Source organism: Ustilaginoidea virens, chromosome 4 (assembly GCF_000687475.1).
Source record: "Ustilaginoidea virens chromosome 4, complete sequence".
Classification (NCBI taxonomy): domain Eukaryota; kingdom Fungi; phylum Ascomycota; class Sordariomycetes; order Hypocreales; family Clavicipitaceae; genus Ustilaginoidea; species Ustilaginoidea virens.
The window spans coordinates 4,017,970-4,039,487 of record NC_057319.1 but is presented as its reverse complement, the minus strand read 5'-3'; the positions used below and the strand labels follow the sequence as shown (position 1 = coordinate 4,039,487).

General features: G+C 56.5%; 7 protein-coding genes across 7 annotated transcripts; 5 read left to right on the top strand and 2 right to left on the bottom strand.

Moving 5' to 3' along the window:
• Positions 1-1,465: 1,465 nt before the first annotated feature.
• On the top strand, positions 1,466-2,228 carry UV8b_05550 (uncharacterized protein; the record flags this gene model as incomplete). Its single annotated transcript, XM_043143047.1, has 2 exons — positions 1,466-1,624; positions 1,758-2,228. 2 exons carry the CDS (start codon positions 1,466-1,468, stop codon positions 2,226-2,228), a joined length of 630 nt encoding a protein of 209 aa, XP_042998980.1.
• A 1,004-nt stretch (positions 2,229-3,232) lies between these two features.
• On the top strand, positions 3,233-7,197 carry UV8b_05549 (uncharacterized protein; the record flags this gene model as incomplete). The annotated part of the gene is made up of 4 exons (XM_043143046.1): positions 3,233-3,282; positions 3,349-4,166; positions 4,274-6,359; positions 6,501-7,197. The coding sequence occupies 4 exons, from the start codon at positions 3,233-3,235 to the stop codon at positions 7,195-7,197; spliced, it is 3,651 nt and encodes a 1,216-aa protein (XP_042998979.1).
• Positions 7,198-8,488: 1,291 nt separating this feature from the next.
• UV8b_05548 (uncharacterized protein) lies at positions 8,489-10,502 on the bottom strand (the record flags this gene model as incomplete). Its single annotated transcript, XM_043143045.1, has 6 exons — positions 8,489-8,885; positions 9,070-9,170; positions 9,337-9,598; positions 9,743-9,906; positions 9,992-10,380; positions 10,463-10,502. The coding sequence occupies 6 exons, from the start codon at positions 10,500-10,502 to the stop codon at positions 8,489-8,491; spliced, it is 1,353 nt and encodes a 450-aa protein (XP_042998978.1).
• A 768-nt stretch (positions 10,503-11,270) lies between these two features.
• Positions 11,271-11,537, top strand: UV8b_05547 (uncharacterized protein; the record flags this gene model as incomplete). Its single annotated transcript, XM_043143044.1, has 2 exons — positions 11,271-11,379; positions 11,443-11,537. The coding sequence occupies 2 exons, from the start codon at positions 11,271-11,273 to the stop codon at positions 11,535-11,537; spliced, it is 204 nt and encodes a 67-aa protein (XP_042998977.1).
• Positions 11,538-11,785: 248 nt separating this feature from the next.
• UV8b_05546 (uncharacterized protein) lies at positions 11,786-13,385 on the bottom strand (the record flags this gene model as incomplete). Its single annotated transcript, XM_043143043.1, has 4 exons — positions 11,786-12,426; positions 12,500-12,676; positions 12,747-12,958; positions 13,048-13,385. The coding sequence occupies 4 exons, from the start codon at positions 13,383-13,385 to the stop codon at positions 11,786-11,788; spliced, it is 1,368 nt and encodes a 455-aa protein (XP_042998976.1).
• A 3,128-nt stretch (positions 13,386-16,513) lies between these two features.
• Positions 16,514-17,848, top strand: UV8b_05545 (uncharacterized protein; the record flags this gene model as incomplete). The annotated part of the gene is made up of 7 exons (XM_043143042.1): positions 16,514-16,605; positions 16,675-16,687; positions 16,799-16,859; positions 16,927-17,067; positions 17,155-17,436; positions 17,501-17,618; positions 17,686-17,848. The coding sequence occupies 7 exons, from the start codon at positions 16,514-16,516 to the stop codon at positions 17,846-17,848; spliced, it is 870 nt and encodes a 289-aa protein (XP_042998975.1).
• An 885-nt stretch (positions 17,849-18,733) lies between these two features.
• UV8b_05544 (uncharacterized protein) lies at positions 18,734-20,593 on the top strand (the record flags this gene model as incomplete). Its single annotated transcript, XM_043143041.1, has 1 exon — positions 18,734-20,593. One exon carries the CDS (start codon positions 18,734-18,736, stop codon positions 20,591-20,593), a length of 1,860 nt encoding a protein of 619 aa, XP_042998974.1.
• Positions 20,594-21,518: the final 925 nt, after the last annotated feature.

The window sequence follows — 21,518 nt, the reverse complement described above, 5'->3', positions numbered from 1 at the left end:
CTTGATTCGCTGAGTACTCGGCACGACGGACATAAGGCAGAGCCATAGGGCGGACCTTTAACTCCGGACAGAAATAAGGATGCGCAGAAATAAGGGTGCGCAGTAAAACAAGTTTGTTATGTAGCGCCCGGTGTTTCATTTCAAATCCAGCTCTGGCCGGGAAAATTTTCTTGATAACGACGTCTGTACTTGAAGTATAGGAACACTGTGGCAAAACCGTCAACAAGGGTCTGGCACAATATGCAAGGCGCGCGGGAAAAAAAAAATCGAACCCCCCCTCAACAATTATCCCACGCGAGATTTCAGCTTGTTTACAGTAAGGCGTTCTTCTGGTTGTTTTTTTTTTTTTTTTTTTTTTTTTTTTTTTTTTTTTTCAGGGCATGCCAGCGTGTTTCTATGTACAAAGCCGCGCGTATTCTTCACTTAACTCCGGAGCAGGATTTCAAGGCTGGGGGACAGTGACGTCACTGGGGCTGAGGGGGGCATGAAACTGTTGAAGCACAACAGCCAGCGGATGCCGCGGGCTTGGATAGTTTGAACTAACTTGACTGGTGCCACTCTTGGTCGCGCGGGGTACTGCGAGGTACCCTCCACTCAAAGGAGGAAGGCGTGCACGAAACCGGTTATGCAGCAGCATTGGGGACTGGCTGGATAAGGTTGCTACATGCTTTGTTAGACATTCTTGTCAGCATGTCCCGTCCATTTTGGCGGTCAGCTTTTCCCTGTGCCAACTGTGACCAGGACCGCTCGATTGAAGCCTTGAGGCTGGGAGGGCTCCGTACTCTGCACAGTTGATGACTTAGGTAGGTACCTAAGGTACTGCGCAGAACTCCGTACAGACCCTCGCTACTTCAGGTACCTAGGTACCTTTTATTGTGGGGCCTCGGGATGGAGGATCGACGGCACCGGGACCATTGAAGTATCAAAACTTTTGGTGCAGCACCAGGTACTTGGAAGTACCTGTCTTGTGTCTTGTCGATACAATAGACCCCACCCCCTCCCCCCCTTCGCCCCCCCCCCCCCGGCCCCCTTTACCTCCCGGCCCGAGTGGATCTGGTGGCCATTTTATTTTTTTCAGGGTCCTTGAATCTGCTACCTGTTCATCATTTTCTCCCGGGGCTGACAGGATCAACAAATGGCCTCTCATCTTTTCCCATCCATTTGTTCCGAGTTTTCTGGATCTCGCCGCCGCATGGATGCAGTTGCTCAGTGCGAGCACGCCAGGATTGGAAGATATTTCGCGCTGTATTCCATCGTCGAGGTTCCATCGCCCGTACCAAGCTTGTCTCCGCACTCATTGCCTGCCAGAGCACTCTCACCAACGTCAAATGCCCTCTAATGCTGTTCCCTGTCCTAGCGTTGATTGTTCGGCATCTCTTGTCTAGGCGTTGGTAGCACGGAAACTGGGCCATTGTCCTTTATTCTTGTTCTTATTGTCCCGGCAAATCTTGTTTCACGACCATTTATGTCTGTTGCCGCCTCCGAAAACGAGGGAGGAGGACAGGCTTTATTACACCCAGGGAGCCGGCTCTTAGGCCAGGAAGTTGCCCATCACGGCTGTTCCAAGTCAGCAGGCGTCAGACTGTCGCTCAACGCGCTGAGGTTGGGTGAAAGTTTTGATACGGCAAGTCCTCGGGATTAAGCGACGCTAAACACCTCCCTCCTTTCCCTCCCCCTTTCTCCCTCCCTCCTGTATTGGGCGTTGATTCAGCGCCGGCCATACCGTTGGATGCTAACAGGATGTTCCTTTTGAATAGATCAAGCTGGACGTTGGGCTGCTGGCATGGCACGTAGGCCATTTCCCTGCGGAAAACGACACGAGCGGCGATAAAGTCTGCGAAGACGACCTGTATGCTATTCTTGAACTGTCGCAGAACATCGGCACAAACGTAAGCAAGATCTTCGCTCTCCGCAACCAGCACGTCGTGGCCACCGAATTCGACAGCATACCGGAAGGCGCCGGCAGCCCGCCCGAGAGCTTTCGGAACACGCGCAAGACGCCCGAAGCCAAGAGGAGGAAAAGCTACGAAATCCGGCACGGCCCCCGGTTCCCCGCCGCCAAACGGATGCGGAGTGTCAGCTGTCGCACCTGCCTTACCGATCACACGCCGAAATGGCGCAACGGCCCAGCTGGTCCTGGGACATTATGCAACGTTTGCGGCCTCATCTATGCCAAGCGACGGGGTAGGGTTCGCGAAAGGGTTGTTAAGCAGCCATCATCTTGCTAGCTTCCAGGCTGACGATGACGATTGAGAAGAAATGTGCCCTTGGAAGCCGGAAGGCGGAAGACGGAACCGGGGTATGGAATCAAGATTGATGCTGATTCACGTTGGTTCCTACCCTACAGCCTGCACCATGAATTTTTTTTTTTTGAATTCGTTTTGCAAACGGTAAATGTACACCATGGCATATCGCATTTTCGATCACGTGTAGTAGAACTATACCCGTTTCATACCAGACTTGATAGATACCCTACACCCTACCTACCTACCTACATGTAGGTACCTACACGTAGGTAGGTGTAGGTAGGTTAGGTTAGGTACCTAGATAGGTAGGTAGGTAGATAGTGCTTTGGCGCTTCTCTAGGTAGTAGGAGATACTGAAAGGGCAAGAAGATCCTGGTCGGTCATTCATTTCCGTCTGTAGCAAATGTGGCGACTTTGTAAGGGCAATTTACCCAAGGTGGCCGGCCAGGCCTGAAAGGAGGCCTGAAAGGATGCCCGAAGGATTGCGCGGTCTTTGGTGGCCCGAGCGGGTTTCTGCGCAGCAGCGTTGACGCTGGCTGAGGTCAATCCAGTCCAGCCTGGTTCGTCTGGACTGCCCTGGACGCTGGACTGGACTTGGATTGCCTGTCGGCACCAGCTGGACTCGGCCGTGTGCCTGCGGTCTGGTCTGGTCTGGTCTGGCCTGGTCTGGTCTGGTGGAAAATGAAATTTTTAATGTGTGTGTGTGGTGGGGCTGGCCGGCCCAGATGGAAACGGGGGGACTCGTCGTTCCCTCGTTCCCCCCTTCGGCTGTACCTTGGTTGAAACCGAAACCGAAACTGAACCAGACCAGAACAGACCCAGACAGACCCAGTCCCTTTACGACGACCCATACTCCGTACATACTGTAGCTGCTCTCCTGCTACGCTCCTAGATGCTTCGCCCGGGGTGCTCGAGAGCGGCCTTGTGATGAGATTGTTCCATCGCCATCCCAGGTAGCCTGGTGCCCAGAGCTCCGTCAAGTGGCCATGTTCGCAAGCGTTGTTACCGAGGAAGCTCGTGAGCGCGAAACCTATAGGTGCGCCTTCCCCCACCGCTCCTGATTGCCAAGGTCATGCTAACGGCATTTTTTTTTTGCCCCTAGATATGATCCATCATTGATCAACCAAGTGTTTCCCGATGCGGACGATGCTCCCGTGTTCCCTCCCAGGTTGACGACGGACCCCGTCCTATCCGCGTTTGCTGAACTGGGCGTCTTGCGTTTAAAAGGCTCCCGAGCCATCATCTCGCTTTTTGATAGGGATTATCAATACATTGTTGCCGAAGCTACGCCGACTACGCACTTGTCTCCTGCGGCCAATGCCTCGCAGCAGCAGCAATCGGACCGACCCGGTGCACAATTGCTGCTCTGGAATAGGTCCTTACCCAGGAGCTTGAGCATCTGCGAAGAGGTCTTGTCATCGTCCAAGGCGGACACTGCATTCGCTGAGCGGCAAAGCCACGAGCGGGACGCTCCGTACGAGCTGCCCCTGACGGTGTTTAGCGATCTAGCAAACCCCCATATAGCACCTAGGAGGCCACCCGGCGCGTCCTGGCCCCAGTATGGGTTTTACGCCGGCGTGCCGCTTCGGACCCCCCGGGGGATAGACATTGGTGTCTTCTGCTTATTCGACACCAAGCCCCGGTTGGAAAAGGACGGAAGTTTTCGGTCGATGATGCAAGATCTTTCGCGAACCATCATGGGTTATCTCGAAACGCGGCGCTTCAGGGACAGCCAGCGGAGAGCTGACAGGATGGTGCGTGGAGTGGGAAGCTTCATTCAAGGCATTTCGACTACTTCAGGCTGGGAAGCTGCCCCCTACACCAAAGACGCCTTGATTTGGGAAGATGACACCCACGTCCAGGCAGCACCGGACAAGAGGAAGGGGATAGAAACCGGTTCCGGAAACAAATCGCATACAGGTAGGACTTATTGCCGGACAAAGGCACATCCCTTGCAGACCAGACCCGACTGTCATTGTTTTTGCTCCGCAATGAAATTTGCTGACCTTGGCTGCCTGCCCACTTAGCCGGCCACTCTCAACCCGCGAGTGCAACGAAAGATAATAGCGTCTACGTCAAGGACGACCCAGTCGAGTCCGCCAAACACATGTTTTCCAAGGCTGCCAAAATAATTCACAAGTCGATCGAGGCTGACGGAGTATTGTTCCTGGACGCCGACATCTCATCCTTCGGCGGCCGTGCGACGGTTGGCGGCATCTCGGGTAATTCCACCACGGCCAAGCGTCGTTTGTCAACCACCACATGCACCGTCTACGGCCCCGGAGACTCCAAGGGCGGACCTTGCTGCAAACCACTGGGGTTTTCCCCCTCCTCAACCTCGAGCAATACCGAGCATGCCGATGAACGGGCCTACAGTCAACTTCCGGAACAGGTTCTGAGGGAATTTCTGACACGATTTCCAAGAGGGGCAATTCTAACTCTCAAGCATGCTCACGATGCAAAGCCGACGGCCGAGACGCTGCGTCTCGAGGAGCTGCCACCAGCAAAGCTTCGAACAAGTCGAAATAATCTTGAATCGGCCCTCGTGAACCCGCCCGCTTCTGCTCAGGAGAGCACGTCGATGAAATCCGACTTGGAGGCTTTCCTGAAAGCCTTGCTGCCAGGGGCTCGGAACGTCGCCTTCTTCCCACTCTGGGACTCCCGGAAACGACGGTGGTATGCTGGAGGGTTTGCCTACACCAAGAGGAGCTCGCGGTTGCTGTCAGTCGAGGGCGAGCTGAGCTATCTGCTGGCCTTTGGCACCGTCATCATGGCCGAGGTATTTCGAGCAGACGCCAAGATGGTGGAACGGTCCAAGATGGATGTGCTGAGCTCCATCTCGCACGAACTTCGGTCCCCCCTGCACGGCATCATCCTCGGAGCGGAGCTTCTCCATGACACGGCCCTGGACGCGTTCCAGGGAGACCTTTTGCATTCCATGGAGACGTGCAGCCGCACCTTGCTGGACACTGTCGACCATCTGCTGGACTGGAGTGGAGTCAATAACTTTCTCTCTGGGGCACCTGTGCCGCAGAACAATGGTGATGTGGAAGAGCGAGGGCTGAGAACCGAGAAGGCGGCGACGATCGAATCTGGCATGATGAACATTGTCACTCGCGTCGACGTCGACTTGGTTGTGGAGGAGGTGGTCGAGAGTGTCTATGCAGGTAGAATTTTCCAACTGAAAACGCTATGTCCGGGGCAACACGGCAACCGGCGCGGAATGGACAACGCACAAAGTACTGACTCTGTCGAAGGTATTGTGCCTCACAAAGAAGCAGACATTGCAACGATTTGCGTCGACATCCAGCCCAATGCGTCGTGGGCCTTTTACACCCAGCCCGGGGCCTTGCGGCGCATCGTCATGAACCTTGTCGGCAACTCGCTCAAGTTCACCTCGAAGGGATTTGTCAAGGTGTCGCTGGACCAGCCCGCGATGCCGGAAGCCGACAAGAGCGAGTGCGGCACCCTTGTGCGCTTGACGGTGACTGATTCCGGCTGCGGCATCGGCAAGTCCTACCTGGAGAATGACGTCTTCACCCCTTTTACCCAGGAAGACGAGCTGAAGCCGGGAATGGGCTTGGGGCTGAGCTTTGTGGAGAGGATCGTGACGGCGCTGAAGGGCTCCATATCGATCAACAGCATCGTTGACACGGGAACCATGGTCTCGGTGACGCTGCCGCTGCCGGCCGCTGTCCCGGGCTCGGCAACGCTGAAGCCGTCCTTGCCGGCCAACGATTTCGAAGCCGAGAGGAACAACCTCCGAGGCCTCCGCGTGCTGCTGCTCGGGTTCCCTGACACGCCGTGCGTCGATGACGAGGAGGGCGTGTTTGGCACCAACGTGGTGGAGCGGGATGGCATCGCCAACATTTGCCAGAACTGGCTGCAGATGCAGGTTGTGGACCCGCTGGAAAGCACCTGCTTGGTCCCGGACCTGCTGCTATGCAACGAGACGTATCTGCAGCTGGGCAGGCATCAGCAAACGCAGCAGAATGCCGCCTCGCCACCGGCCGTGGTCATTTGCAGCAACGCGGTGTCCGCCCGCCGGCTTGCCGAGAACGGCGCGTACAAGCGGCGGCCCAACGAGCAACTGTGGGAATTCAGCGCCCAGCCGTAAGTGCCGCGGACGAGTCCTTTTTGTTGCTTTCCTTTTTTTCCTTTTTTTCCCTTTTTTTTTTTTTTTTTTTTTTTTTCTCTTGTAGCGACTGACACCCAAAAGAGTGTTGCTAACAGTTTTTTTCTTTTACCCCCCAGCGTTGGACCCCGTAAGCTGGCCAAAGTGCTGGCGCTCACTTTTAAGCGATGGACGGCTTACCAGGCGACTCTGCATCCCATCGTGTCCCCTGTGCAAACGCCCGAGGACGAGGACGGGCCGCGGGCAGGACCATCCATCAACGACGCCGTCAGCGTCGGCCGCGGCGACGCATCCCTCTCCGCCACAATGGCGTCCCACGCCAGCCTCACGGAACTCACCCTGCCCGAACGCATCCGGCGCTCGACCCCGCTGCACGCCGCTAGCCGCCTCCCGGACCAACCCTGCGCGGGCGACTGCCCAGCAGGCCAGATGGGCATCAGCTTCCTGCTGGTGGACGACAATCCCATCAACCTCAAGATCCTGACGACGTACATGAAGAAGCTGAAGCTGCCCCACCGGACAGCCACCAACGGCCAAGAGGCCGTCGACGTCTTCCGCCAGGGCGAAGGGGCCTACCGCTGCGTCTTCATGGACATTTCCATGCCCGTCATGGACGGCTTCGAGGCCACCCGGCACATCCGGGCCATGGAGACGGAGGGCAACCTGCACCGGTGCACGATCTTCGCCCTGACGGGGCTGGCGTCGGCCGAGGCGCAGCAGGAGGCGTTTACCAGCGGCATCGACCTGTTTCTCACGAAGCCGGTCAAGTTGGCCGAGCTGAGCCAGATCCTGTCGGCTAGGAACCTGACCAACTGATTTTGATTTTTTTTTTTGATTTTTTTGATTTCTTTTTATTCATGTCGTCGGGGTCAAGGGCGGTAGGCGGCGGGGAGCAAAGCTTCCGCGCTCGTGTTTACTGGCGAGAGCGAGCATGAGGATCTTGTGAATGATGATGAATACGGGAAAAAAAAACGGCGCCGGGGGTTATTATTCTAGCTGGTTTGATATCACTTGAGGATATAATAATGGGGCATTGTATTTTTTCTCTCTCTCTCTCTCTCTCTTTTTTTTTCTTCTTCTACCTCCTTTTTTTATGGTTTCCCTCCCTCTCTTTAACTCTGCATCAAGCATGTCGGCAACGGAGCCCGTGGGTGGACGCTGCTCTGCCGGGCCCGAGTTTATTTTCCATGGCTGCGGCGCCGGATCTCCACCCGCCAAACTAGCAGAAAGCCAAGCCGGGATTTGATGAAAGCATCCATTGCTACCCCGAAGTATATAACATGGACATTCGCTCGTCTTCGAGCCCCCCCCTCTGCCCCAGCGTCTGTCTGTCTTGCTCTTTTCCCACGATCCGCCATCCGCCTTCCGCCATCCGCCATCACAGGCCGCGTCGACGCAGGCGAAACCCCCTCCCGGAAATGCTGCTGCAATACCTCCTGCTCGTCCCGGCAATGGTCATGGCCAGACCCCCCAGACCCCCTGGCATTCCCCTCACCGTTTGCTCCCCCTTGGGAAACCTCCCCGTGCAGGCCTCGCCTTTCCTAATGCTCGCCAGATTACCCTGTACAGCGCTTCGTTCGGCGAAGGCTCCATGGTCAAGGTTTACGGCTACGCATGCGTCAACGTGGACAAAATGTTTGTTTTTTTTTCTTTTCTTTTCTTTTCTTTTTCTTTTTTTTTTTTTCACCTTCTCGCGACCGACGGAGAGAATTGCTGACAGGTCGTGTAGCAATATTCCGGTTAAGAGCACGAGGTCGCGCATAGAGACGATTTGCTACGCGTACAGGTAAGCAGAGCCTGCGAGGGGGTTTCGCAGAGACTCCGCGATTGCTGATGGCGACCAGGGAGCCGGATTGTTCTGGGATGGGCTTCAAGTTGGAGCATAAGGAGAAGCGGCTGGGCAGATATATGCAGACGGCTTCGATTCAGTGCTTTGATACGTCTGGGGCTGCTGAGTGACGGGGAGTGCGCGAGGGGCCCTGGGGATTCGCTCGAGGTTGTGAGGCTTTCGTGGCGTGGAATCTGCGGGCCGGGAGGTCGGGGCGGATTGGGCTTGGGTGGCTGAGGGATGAATGCGGTTGGTCTGCTCTCTCGGAGGTGGTTCTGCTTATGGGATCGAGGTCACCTGGGGGCAGGTCATGGACTTGAGTCCCGGGGTACAATGTGGAGAGCTGTGTTTGCCGTGTTCGGCTTTTGCCTCGTTGGCTGCTTCTTCTTGGGTGGCTGGCGGGGCGCGACATGTGCTCGCGGAGCCGGTTGACGCTGTGAAGTGGGCGAGATGGCTTGGCCAGGCAATTCCAGCGTGATGTCGGACATGGAGCCGGGGTATGAGGCTAGGCGATATAAACCGTGACCGGATGGGAGCGGGAAGGAGAACCAGGTGATTCAGTCGCTCGTGATGAACGGCGTGACGACAGCCCAGACACAGCTGATCCGAGATGTGCCACGTGATCTGCTGGTCGGGAGATGCGTCACGCGAGGATACGATGCCAGAAGACAGACGACTACACTGTCCAGAAGCGCAAGCGGGAGGTCCAAGCGTGGAGACAAGAGCCACACGCGCATTGATGCGGATCATGTACGGAAAAACCTGCTGCGGGATAGTTGCGAGAAACAGGGTTCAAGCGAGCCGGGCCGTTTCAAGAGACGGAGCAGCTGGCTTTTGGGGGGAGCAGTGGCATCACGCACTCCAGTCGAGGCAGAAGCGAGGCGTCATACTCTCCATGGCGGTTGAACACCTTGTCCATGAACTTGAGCCACCGCAGGTTGGGTTTGGTGACGTATCGGGCCTTGGTGTAATCCCAGCATTCCGGGTACCATCCCCCGAGTTTTCCCAGCCGACAATGCCGGAAAGCCCTTCCATTATGCATGAGGACGTTCCGCATGTTCAGGTCTCCGTGGGTAAATGTGATTTCGATGCCCGGCGCGATGGGAGACATTCGGCAGTGCGCCGACCATGAGAGTCTTGTTCGACTCGTCCTCGTCCACAAACGGTCCGACAAAGCTTCCCCGATCGGCGTCACAGTGCAGCCCGGCGTTGATTCTGTAATCAAAACATGTCGTGCCGAGAGAGTTGGTGATGGCGAACCCCGGCGCAACCTCCTTCGGTGTCGCCCGCAGCTCCGCAATGCCTCTCTGCAGGTCGCGGATGAGCGCTGCCTCCTCGTCGTCGCAGAGAACATCAATGCAAAGTCCCGGGGGGATGCCGCGGACTTTGCTTGGTCAGGAGGTAGGAGTTATTCGAGTCGGACACGACTACAGCACCGCGTTCGAGAAAGCAGCGCCATGGGGTAAATGACGCCGTCTTGGGAAGCGGCTTGGGTCTCTTGCTGGCAATTTTTCTCGCGATATCAGGGCCCACCGGATTGGTTTCGCGACTCGTGACAGGATTTCCAATGCAGAAGCAGCCGGAGCATCCACGCAAGAGATGGTCCTTTCCGCAAAACGGTCTCTGCGAACCCGCGGAGCCTTCTCCACGATGGAGGGCCAAGATGGGCCCCCATTTCTGATAGCAACAACAACATACTGCATCTGCGTCAGGGCGGGTGACCTGAACAGATCGGATACTCATGAGCAAAGGGATGAAAAAAGGGGGGGGGAAAGAAAATACTTCGGGATCCTTTGCCAAGCTTGATTCGAAAGAATCCTTTCGATAGCGCGGCTGCTGCAGATTTGCGAACAAGCCAGTGACTCTGATAGGAATTTGGAACGACTGGTTTCGAGAGCACCCAGTCCCGCAAGTCAGGTCCGACGGGAGCGCCGAGAATGCCATTGAAGCTCTGGGCAAGCTTTTTCTCAGCCCAGCAAGTATGAACGGTTGCGGCAGGTTCAGTACCTCGCTGACGTGGATCTTCCTAGCAGCAAGCAGAGGAGCGACAATGGGCGGATACCAGAGAGAGTTGCCCAGTCCAGTGATGAGGCACCTGCCACCGTCTCTTTTGGTGATGTTGGCCGTGCCGGCTTTGCCCTTGGGCTGGTGGATTGGGCCATCGTCGACGACTGCTGATTGATCGTCAGCGCGGCCCTTTCGGAAAGCTCGTCAAGACGCACACATGTTGAACAACCGTTCCTAATCAGATACAAAGGATGCCAGGTCGTGGTTGTCTGTCCCATCGCAGCATCTCTGAAGCAGGTGATGAGCAGCCTGCGGGGGATCAGTCGACCCTTGAAGGAAGCGTTCTGGCAACGGCCCGGTCTGGGTGTGGGAGTTTGGTGCTCCGTATGAATTTCAGTGCCCGTTCGAGGTGTCCTGCCATTGTATGGGGCACCGTGGCATCAAGGAAAATCCAGGACGCAGCACTCCGTACGGAGTCGACTCTAGTGGGATATATCGAAGCAAAGTTCAACGTTGTTTGCCCGAGAGGACTCAGGTCAGGGCGGGCTGCTGCCTATTTTAAAGCGGCCAGTAATACGCTGCATATCCAGGCATCTATCGTGTACAAAAGGCGCTCATCTGACCGCAACCACCGAGTCAGTGCTCATGATGTCTCCCTGGCACACCAGACCCTACGATTCCCTCTTCTAGAGTTTCACAACGTCAAAGATGCCGCTCAACGCAAGAACGGAAGCCTCAAGGCAAAGTCAATCTACATCACCTTGAAAGCCCGTCCACGCCCGGGAGACTATGCTAGTCGTCCTGAGCCCTTTTCTTTTGCTTGCCCGCCAACTGACTGATCATATCGATATATATAGCACTGGGGTCTGATTTTCACGGAATCGCCTGACGGTTCCTCTTTCCATCATGCGCCCAATCTCGAAGGCGGATGGAAGTATCAAGGTAGAGAGGCCAGGCCGGCAGAATCCTTATCGTTAATCGTCTTGATCCTGGTGGATGAATGAGATCAAGAGCTATTCTCGCACGGTGGCAGTGCTAAACAACGTCCCGGCAGATGGCAGCCCTTCGAAACGAGCAGGAGAAACCTTCACTTGCCATTTGGGTCAAAGACGCTCTAGTGGAACTCCATAACAGTGGAGAGATTGTTCTCCCGGCAGATATTGGTAGGTTGATGAAGGCGGTTAAAGAGAATATCAAGTGTTCGTAGTACTAACGCTCAGTCTCAGATGCGCTGGAGGCTTCCGCTGTGAAACTAGGATTTCAATGGGCACCCCATGCCGAACAGGGCGAAGGGGCCACGGTCATCAATGATGCCTTTTAAATCTGATGAAGGGGTTGTCGGGTGATGACATCGACGTCAGATTGGCTGTCTTTCCTTATTCTTTACTGGGGTGCCGTCGAATTCTCCGGTGTCAAAAGTGTTGAGGGCTTATGTTCAGAGGCTCCGACTACATACAAAGACACCATCTTCGGCCTGGTTTCCATACTATTCGTGCCATATCATTGCACGAGCTTGGTTTTGATTCAAACATTATATAATGACCATGGTCGCCAGTTCCTGACATCTTGCTAGTTCGATGGAGGACAAGCGGCCGCTTTTGTCTCCTTTGCATCGCCACATTGCCCCTCGGCCTTCCCCGGCCCCTCCGCATCGTCCAGCATCCTCCCAATCGTGCCAATCTGACGACCCCGTCTCTCGAGATACGCAATCAAGGCAATGATGGGAATCGTCAAAGCACCTGTCACCAAGCTGGCAACGAACCCTCTCGGATACTCTGGCGCATCCGTCACGGGGTAAAACACAATCGCCCACCAGCTCACAAACACGAAATCAAACGAGTTCATGAACCCCGTCGTTAGCGCCCTCAGCTGCACGTCGTGGGCCGTCAGGTCGGCCGCCCACGAGTACCACAGCGCTTGCGGCGCGTACGTCGTGCCGAGGAGGAAAAAGGCAAAGAAGTAGGCCGCATCCGAGGCAGGGTGCGCGACCAGGATGGCGCTGCCCACGACAAAGGTGAAGCCGATGCAGAGGGAGCATCCCCATCGAGACTTGAGGCGGTCGGACACGATGGTGTACACGAGGGTGGCGACGATGGCGACGGCGTACCTGGCTGTCGGGTAGTTGTTCTGCTGGATGACGCTGTACCCTCTCGACGCCATCCAGAGCGGGATGACGTTGTTGCCTAGGCATTGTATGCAGAGGGCGAATACTGTACGAATCAGCCATGTTTTTTTCCTTCACCCGCGGACTCGCGAGGGTGTCGGGGCGGGGATGGGCCTCACGCATGAATATGGTTGGCAGGAGCCAGAACTGCCAACTTAGGAGGACGCGGCGGAAGACGGTGCGGTCCCAGGTGTGCTCTTGCGCTTTGCCCATTCTCCTGATTGCGTATTCTTGCTCTTCTGCCGAGAGGAACCACGCGCTGCGGTGATGGGGCAGGTCGGGGATGAAGAACCATCCTGGGACGGGGTTCATGGTCAGCTGGGCTTCTGTCAAATCTGTCGGTGACGACCGTCACAGCTGACGTACCGATGAGAGCGAGAGGAAAGGCCATGGCGGCAACAACGATGAAGATGAGTCGCCACGGCGGAAGGGGTCCTCCGGAGAGCGACGCCAGCAGCCCGGCCTGGATCCATCCGCCCGCCATGTTGCCCAGGTTGCCGAAGCCGCAAAAGATGGCGGCTCTGGTTCCCAGCTCGGACTCGGTATACCACGCTCCGTACGTGAAGTGGGCGCCAACACTGCTCCCCGCCTTTGTCAGGTCGCGCCGCCGAATTCGTCTGGAGGGCCGGGCCAGGGCCCGTGGCACAGGAATAAAAAAAAAACTCACTACGCGAGAGCCATGCACGCGCCCTCGACGCCATTCAGCATGAAGACCTGCCACACATGATCGACGCGGTACGTGGCCAGCGTGAGGATGCTCCACAGCACGTTGGCCGTGACGAACACGTATCTCGGGCGGACGAGCGTCAGAAGCACCATGCAGGGCACCTGGAAAACCACGTAGAAGACCAGGAAGATGGTCTCCATGTAGTTGAACTCTTTGCCCGCGAAGCCGACGGCTTCCTTCATGCCGCTAATGTACGCGGTGCTGTAGCTCGCCCGGTTGATGCCGAAGAGGAACCACATGACGGAGAGATACAGCAGCAGCGTGCAGTCGAGCTTCATGAGGAGTCTTTGCTGCCGCGGACACGGGTCCCAGACCGCTCTGGCGACGCCCGACAGCGCCATCTTTGCTTAGGCCGGCGTGGTTGTGTTGAGCCCCTCAAAGGTTTGCGCGGGAGCCTAGGCGGGACGCAGGATGGTCCTGGATTCCCCGGGGGGGTGGTGCCTTGGATTTTATCATCGGGGCATTTGGCCAGTCTTGCCTGCTGCGTTGAATCTGAACAGTGGAGATGCATTTCGGCCCCCCCCCCCCCCCCCCCCCCCCCCCGGCGCAGCAACGTGGTTGAGCCGGGAGGCGGGATGGCAGGGATGGAAGAACGTGCCGAAGATGGGCGGTTAAATCGTTCTGCTGTGTTTAGCGATAGAGTTTCGGCTCTTCGCAGTTTGGCCGCTGGGGGACGCGGCTGATGAGCGGAAATCCCCGTGGCGATTGCCGCGGGCAACCGCTGACTGGACGTGAGTCGGGAAAACCCCCCGCTGCAGGTTTCATGTGGTACGCATCGAAGAGGAGCTGGAGGCGAGGAAATGTCGAACCTCGGTGGAAACCTTGCCGAGACGTGCCGGAAAAATCAACGTCGGTCGAGCGCTCTCCTGACGGCGCTTGCTACCTACCCATGGCTTGGGCGAGTTGAAAACCACGCCGTGAGCCACGACATGGCTTAATTGTCGAGCCACCGCGGCGAGGTGCATCTCATCGCAGGGCATGCGCAGCGAGGCTTGTGAGAGGCGATGACGCTGACGGTCTGACATCAATTGTTTGCTGCCGCTCATTACACATGCATGTCTGCTGCGAGGAGTTGTCATGGCGGCGATAAGAAGAAGCTTAAAGGGGAGGAAGAGGAATGGGTCGAGACTAATACGAGGACTGGATAAAAATCGATAATGCCCTCATATGGTGCGTTTAAGGATGCGAGAGCCAAAAGAAGATGCCGAGGCCAGCCAGTTCGGCGTCTTCGCCTCACCCAGGTCGAGTGAGTTGTTGCGAAAAGCCAAAATGACAAAAAGGCCGGTTTTGAACCGTATTTGATGCGCCGGCTCTCAAACGACGCAAACTGAATCTCGCCGAGACGGCCTGAATGGGAGCATAAGCAAACTCTAATATATTCATTCTCGCGTGACTCTCCGTCCCGCTTCGCCACCGACGTCGGTGAATCGCTCGGTAGCCCAGCCGCGTCAGGGACAAGCCATGAAGACGCAAGATTGATTTAGGCGACGGCAGACATCCCAATCAAGGGGAAATACTACATCTTGAGCTTGTTTGCCAGGCGACGCGGTGGGCCGAGCGCTAATGTATAAAAGCAGGGTTGCACACAATCTGCAAGCTTGCAGGACTGTGGGATTTGATTTTTACTGCTTTGTTCTCCGACGGCTATGTATTGAAAATTGCATGGATTCTGTTTCGATTCCGAGCTTGTAATGCGAAATGCCGTCTTGATGCGAGTGTCCCTTCAAGCCGGTACTAAGCAAAATATGCGCGCCCTGATAATGTACAAGGCCCCGGCATGACTGACGTACACTTGAAACTTTCAGCTTGCTTTGGCCAGGACGGAGGTGAAAAATTTCGTACCAGACCCCGAGTTGACGACTCCCTCCGTAGATGCGGCGTCTGGCGTCCGCACTCTCCGTCCCAGATGGATGGATTTATCGGGTATTTCTTGCATGCTTGAGTGAGGCCGGTGCTCGACCCGCGATGAAGCACATGCCCAGCCCACACCCACATGGCGCGGCAGTTGGTTGCCGCCTACCAGCGACCTCGCGAAACTGCAGTCGGTCGTCTTTCTTGTCCACTTCTTCCGGCCAGAAAGCAGAGACCGGGTAGGATGGCGAGTCCTGCCGAGTGTCGAGGGATTTCTGTCCGGTCCTTTGCGAGCATAATCACACCGCGCCCTGGTAACCGCAGGCCTGTCTAGTGCTCTGCCCTTTTCCCCCAAAATTGAATCACCTGCAGAGACTTTCCTCGGCAGCCTCCCAACATCGGACTTGGACGATGGCACAAGGCGTCGAATTGCTGCGTGAGAGAGACGGGAACCTGGCCTCGGGGATACATGCCTGCTTATTTCGCATGAAGCCATCAAAGGTGTGGTCTAGAAAATCAGCCGACTCGACCAGGTATTCTTGGCCGTTTCAAAGGCCTGCTATGCGGCGTGCACTTTCCCTTCCTAGAACAAGCTTTTGCCCGCATCGTGGATTATTGCTTCCATACCCTCTCCTCTAGGTAAGGTACCTAGGGGTTGCCCGATACATTCCCAGTACCTGGTCCTCGCGTGCGTATAGAGCCTGCCAGCCGGGTACCAGCGGCGTACTCGGTACTCGTCAGGACCAGGCACCCTGGGGCCAAAACCCCCAAGGCGCCGCCACGCCACTCACCATGAAGGGAAAAGTTGTTGCGCTGGGCTGGGTGGGCTGGGTTCTCTCGAGCAAATCGTGCTTGGACCAAGGCAAACGCCGCTCGCTGGTCTGTGGCCCGGCCCGCCTGCCGATTATGCCGCAGCCCGTCCGTCGGTCGGGTCGCGCGAGAGCAGCTGGCTGCGTTATCCTCCCCGCCAGCAACCCAGACCGACCACATGCAAGCAGACACCAACAAGCATCAAAAGAACCATCGCGCCTCTCCACCGGGCAAGGTGCCAGCCAGACCCCCCTTTGCTGACAAGAGACGAAAACGAGGCGAAAAAGAGGCGAAAGAGAGGCGAATAAGAGGCGAAAAAGAGACGGAAAAGAGAGACGTAAAAGACGGAAAGACGGACAGACGGACAGACGGACAGACGGACAGACGGACAGACGGACAGACGGACAGACGGAACAGAAACACGGAAACGCAAGACGCCGGTTCCCGTCCGCCGCGACATTTCCTGCAGTCCGTCCTGTCGTGTCCGAGATGGGGCTCGCTCGCCCCAAATACCCCAAATACCCCAAATACCTACCTACCTAACCTACCCCAACCCAACAAACAGCTGACTAAGACCGAGGCCGGGCTTTTCACGTCATGTCAGAATTCCGACGACATGACGGCGCGCCAAAGCGGGGGTTTTCTTGGTTTACCGTTTTTCATCTTTGCCAAAGCCAGCTCGCCGAAACCAGACGCTTCGCCGCTTCGCCGCTTCGTCGCAAAACACCCGTCTTGGCCTCCCGACATGGCCCAAGGCGCCCATCTCCAGGCTCGACCCCTCGAGACCAGCAGGCCCATGTTGGCGCCGTACTGGGGCGTGCCGACGTCGTACCTCAAGTATGCCAGCTGGACTAAAGACTGCCTTGCGCTGACCTGACCGAGTTGCTGATGTCTGTTGTCCCCCAGCTTCTGCGAAGAGGTAACAAAGCCAGTCCAACCTCCTCCGCTCCCTCGCTCCCTCGCTCACTCCCTCCCTCCATCCCCTCCACCCCTCAGCAAAAAGCGGCAACAGTAACGAGCCATCATCTAGGACTACTTTGTCACCAAGTACATTGCCGAGTTTATAAACACGTTAAGTAGTCTGACCTATGGTTTGTGAATCATGATGCTCCGGACGCGCCGGGAACTGCCGTTAACGAAACTCAATCGCCGCCCCAGTGGTCTACGGACTGTACGGCCTGTCGCATGCTCGACGCAGCGGAGCTTCTGGCCCTCGGCTGATTTCGTACTGCGGACTGATTGGCGTGGGAGTGTGCTCTGCGGGCTATCACATGACGCTGAAATACTACACCCAGATGTGTACGTTGCGAAAGCGTTGCCGATTATCCCCGTCCCCTTCCCTTCTCAACAACCCATGCTCACATGCCCGCGCGCGCGCCAAAACAGCAGACGAGTTATCCATGCATCTCCTGACAGCGCCGCTGCTGTATCGCGTCCTGACTTTTCAAACCAACCCCCGCTGCGCCAAATGGACCGGCATCGGCCTCTTCGCCCTCTTCACCCTCATCATGGTCACGCACATGGTCATGGACGAGTTTCTCCTCCACGCGGCTACCTTTGCCGTCTCCGTCTACGTCATTGCCACGCGGATGCTGAAACTCATCACGGCTCAAGTGCCAGATGCGCACATCGAGGACCGCTTTCGGAAAACCGCCGCTTTGGGGTTGGGTAAGTGCGGCGCGGGCGGGCACCGGGTGAAACCGCGGGTTCTGATGCTAAAACTGCCGCGCAGCGAGTTTTGGCTTGGGCTACCTCTTTTGGCTGGTTGACAGCTGGACGTGTTGGCTGCTGACCGATATGCGACACGCGGTTGGCCTGCCTTGGGCGTTTCTGCTCGAGCTGCACGGATGGTATGTCTCCCCTCGCGCTAGGGCTCGGGCCGTTGGTTCGGGTGGCATGTCGCTCACGGGCAGCTAGGTGGCACGTCTTTACTTGCATCGGGGGGTATATTGCCGTAGCCCTGGTGGACATGCTGACGTCGGGGCGAGTCGCTGAGGATCCCACTGCTTCGCTTGCGTGGCCTGTTTCGGTTGTGGGCAGGTACATTGACGAAGCGGGAACCGGGCACGTCAAGCAGTAGGGCAGAATGAGGCTGTTTCCGTGACGGGGTGGTGGGTGGATGACGACGGGACGAATGATGGGAAATAGAACTATACCATTACAGCCATGAGTTCGCCTTGGAATGGGGCCATGCGGCAAGGGGCTAGACAATGTGCTGCCCACGAGTTTGAAAAATACCAAATGCCTTTTCTTTTCAAAACCACCACCTCTCGTGTCGTCGAGGCGAAGGAATGGCAAGGGGCCATGGAAAAGCACTTGGAGAGAAGAGGATTCGAAAGCGACGAGTAGGAAAGTGTATCGGCAGCGACCCGGGCATTACAGTTGCCTGTGCCCTTCTCCGCACCAGTCCTGCCAGGATCGACTAGATGTCGTTATTTCGCATTCGACCGCCACGGCTGTACGATTTTGGGTTGCATTGGCCTGTGTTGTTCCACGTCAGCCCGCGTCAGCCCGATGCTCCAGTCTGCCACAATCAAAGGCAACCCACCAACCAGGCTGGTACACTACACCACGCGGAAGCGGGAACCAGGCACCCGACCTAGGTCTGGTTCGATTAGCAAATCATCCACATTGCCACCCACACGGAAGCCTCCATTTCCACGCAGGGCCAACACAAAAATGACGAAGGAATTCCAAGCTCAATCCAGCGGTTTCACCCGGCAGAGGCGCAGGTCGAGGTCTCAGAAAGTCATGACGTCAGCGGCGTGGCGTGCCTGCCCCAGATGACCAGATGGACCATTCTTCGTGGCCTTTTGAGTTTGGATGGGAGAAAAAAAAAATAAAAAAAAAAAACCAGGGGAAAGAAAGGAAAACTCTGGATCACTTGTCAAAACTGATTCTGAGTCTGAGAGGCCAGGCCATCTCTATTCGGTGTGCAGACTCATCAGCCCTCAGCCAGCCCAAAATGGGCACCAAGGCAAAGGATACTCGAGCATGGCTGTGGCCGCCTTCAATGACGGTCCCAACCTTGTTCGCCGCCACGGCCGTCCTGCAAGCCGCCAACTACGAATGGCTGCGGCGATGGCTTATCTCGGGCGCGCCAGCCCTTAGCTTCCTCATCCTGGTCGGTGAAGCCAGGGGCCAGCGAATCGCGCCGTTTGCTCACGTCTGGACGCTGTTCGCCACCGTCAACCTGGCTTATGCCGTGGCCTCTACCTCGTGGCTCCTCTACTGGGCTTTCGCGGTCCTCTGCTACCCGACCATCTACCTAACATGCCTCACGCAGTTCGACATTGTGGGCGACGTCACGCGGAGGGTGATGCGAACGCTCATCAGGCAGTTGCATTTCATCGATGACAAAATCTCCCTGTTCGACATTCCGGCGTTGGAGATTGACACGGATGTCGATGGGTTGATGGTTTTTAGGGGAATCACGTTTTGCCTGTCGTCGCTGAGTTTCGTCATCCACGGCGTGGAAGTCGGCATCAAGCTGCCCGACGATCTGGAGCTGGCAGTCCAGACCGAGACGGTTTCCGTGTCGCTGTTTCGCAGCATACAAGTGGGAGACTGTTTTGCAAACCTGAAGAATGCCAACGTCGGAAAGGGCGACGGCGCTGCGTCGGACTGCGGCCCGTCTTTGAGAAGCACATCCGAGTCCGTCCAGATGAAGTATGACCTGACGGATGGAAGCCCTCCAGTTGATTCCTCCCACAGGACTGCGACCAAGGACATGAAGCAGTTTACTCTGCGGGATGACGCCGCTAATGAGCAGTACAGAAGAATCCTCAAGCACATCAATGATACTAATACCGTCCATGAAGCTCGGGAGTACATCAAGCAACTGGACAAGAATGCCGACGCTGCGCTGGATGACGAGTCTGCGCTGCGAGCGGCCATCTGCTCTGAGCTTCATTCCAAGCCGTCGGTGCCCCATCCTCCCACCCGTTCCATCAAAGTGACGACGCTGCAGCAGCTGCTGCCTCCCCGCATCCGAGGTTTCCTTCACAGGCTGCCCATGCTCCTCCGCCTCGTGCTTAACCCAATCTCCTACTTTCACCCGGTCAGCATATCTTCCATCACGGCTACCGCGTCGGGGCGCTGGATCGAAGAATTGGTGGTGCAGAGCATCTTCAAGGGGTACGACGAGTCCGACTCGGAGCTACGCCGCCTCAAGGACCGCGTGTCCGCATGGGTCGCCGACGCCAACTTTGCCGTCGAGCTTGGCACGGTCCTGGGCGTTGCTCAAGTGCCCATCATCTCTTCGTACAGCATAAACTGTCAACTGGCAGTCGACGACGTGCGAGCCTACCGAGCTCTGCCTGATGAAGTGAGCCTCGTCCAGGTGGTGAGGCTGGGCGGTGCCGACGCGACTTTTGTCCTGCCAAGCTACCTGCTGCCCCATCACGAGCACCTGCTTCCGACAGAGCGTGATTCGGAAGGCCGACTGGACGCAGAAGAAGCCGACGTCGCGCATGTCAAGGCCTCTGTTCACGCCAAGCTACCGGCAATCCTCGACCAGGAACTGCTCGACTTTGTCGCGCTGCTGGTCAAGGCTAGCAAGCTGGTGGAAATAGAAGAAGCGACCGCCGGTGATGTACCCACGTTGAAGGAAATACCCGGGGCGCTCAACCAGAAAGTCAAGGAGAAGTTCAAAAAGGTCATCATATCGACCGACCAAAGGCTTGCCAAGCTTGTGGGCAGAGTGATGCGGAAACTGGAACAGGTGAATGGCGACTTGGGATACACGGGGAACATAGCAGTGCAGTTGAAAGAGTACAGGATGACGGGGTGGTTGGAAGCAGAGGGTGAAAAGCTGCTGCCATGACAGCGAACGGGATACGAGCAGAATGCCGAATAGCATTGCGTTGCGGGGTTTCCCTTTTGCACATTGACGCTCGCTTTCCGCCGTTTATAAATGCCAACCTCCGTGCTTTGCATTCCGGGCCATGTTGCAGTACTCGGAGCCCAAGAGAGCTGCCTAGTGCGACGGGACATGTTGGAGTTTACTCGCGCACCTGCCAAGCTCCCGGCCCTCAGGGCGATGCTCCCGGCATGCATCGACACGACATAGCACCGCGGGAGAGTGCGAGAAATGCGCCTGCTCAAACATCCGGTTGGACTGTCGTGAGGTATATCTACATATTGATAATGATGACGGATGATGTTGGCACCAAAAGTGTGACGCCACACTATGTGCGGCTTTATTGGGCTTCATGTACTGCGATACTGCGACAGATGAAGAACCAACATACAGGCGAGAAGAGAGAGAGAGAGAGAGAGAGAAGTGTGACCATTTACGGGTCGGACTACTATGAATCCGATGTTCAGCACGAATAGGCCGTAGCACTGGGCCGGCTGTCCTGTGTTCATGCGAGGTGGTTGCGTGGCCCTGTGCTATCGGCCTGGACAGCTTTCAAGCTTGACAAAAAAAAAAAAAATTGTCCGTTCAGGAGGGGACACGAAGACTGTGGAGCAGCAGTTGGACCCGTCCTGGCTGTAGTGGAGGATGGAGCAGATGGGTTGGGATTTTGACTGCAGCCGGGGGGTTTAGGTTTAGTGCAACGGCGGCAAGGGGGCTGGGCTAGCGAGGTGGCGGGTGTTTCTGAGCGGGTAAGTAGGGTAATCTGATGATGGCAATTCGAAAACGGGGTGATTTGATGATGGCCAATTCGGCGCGGGTAATCTGATGATGGCAACGCGGGTATCTGACGCTGTTTGCAGCCGAGCCGACATCCGAACCGGATGGGCTC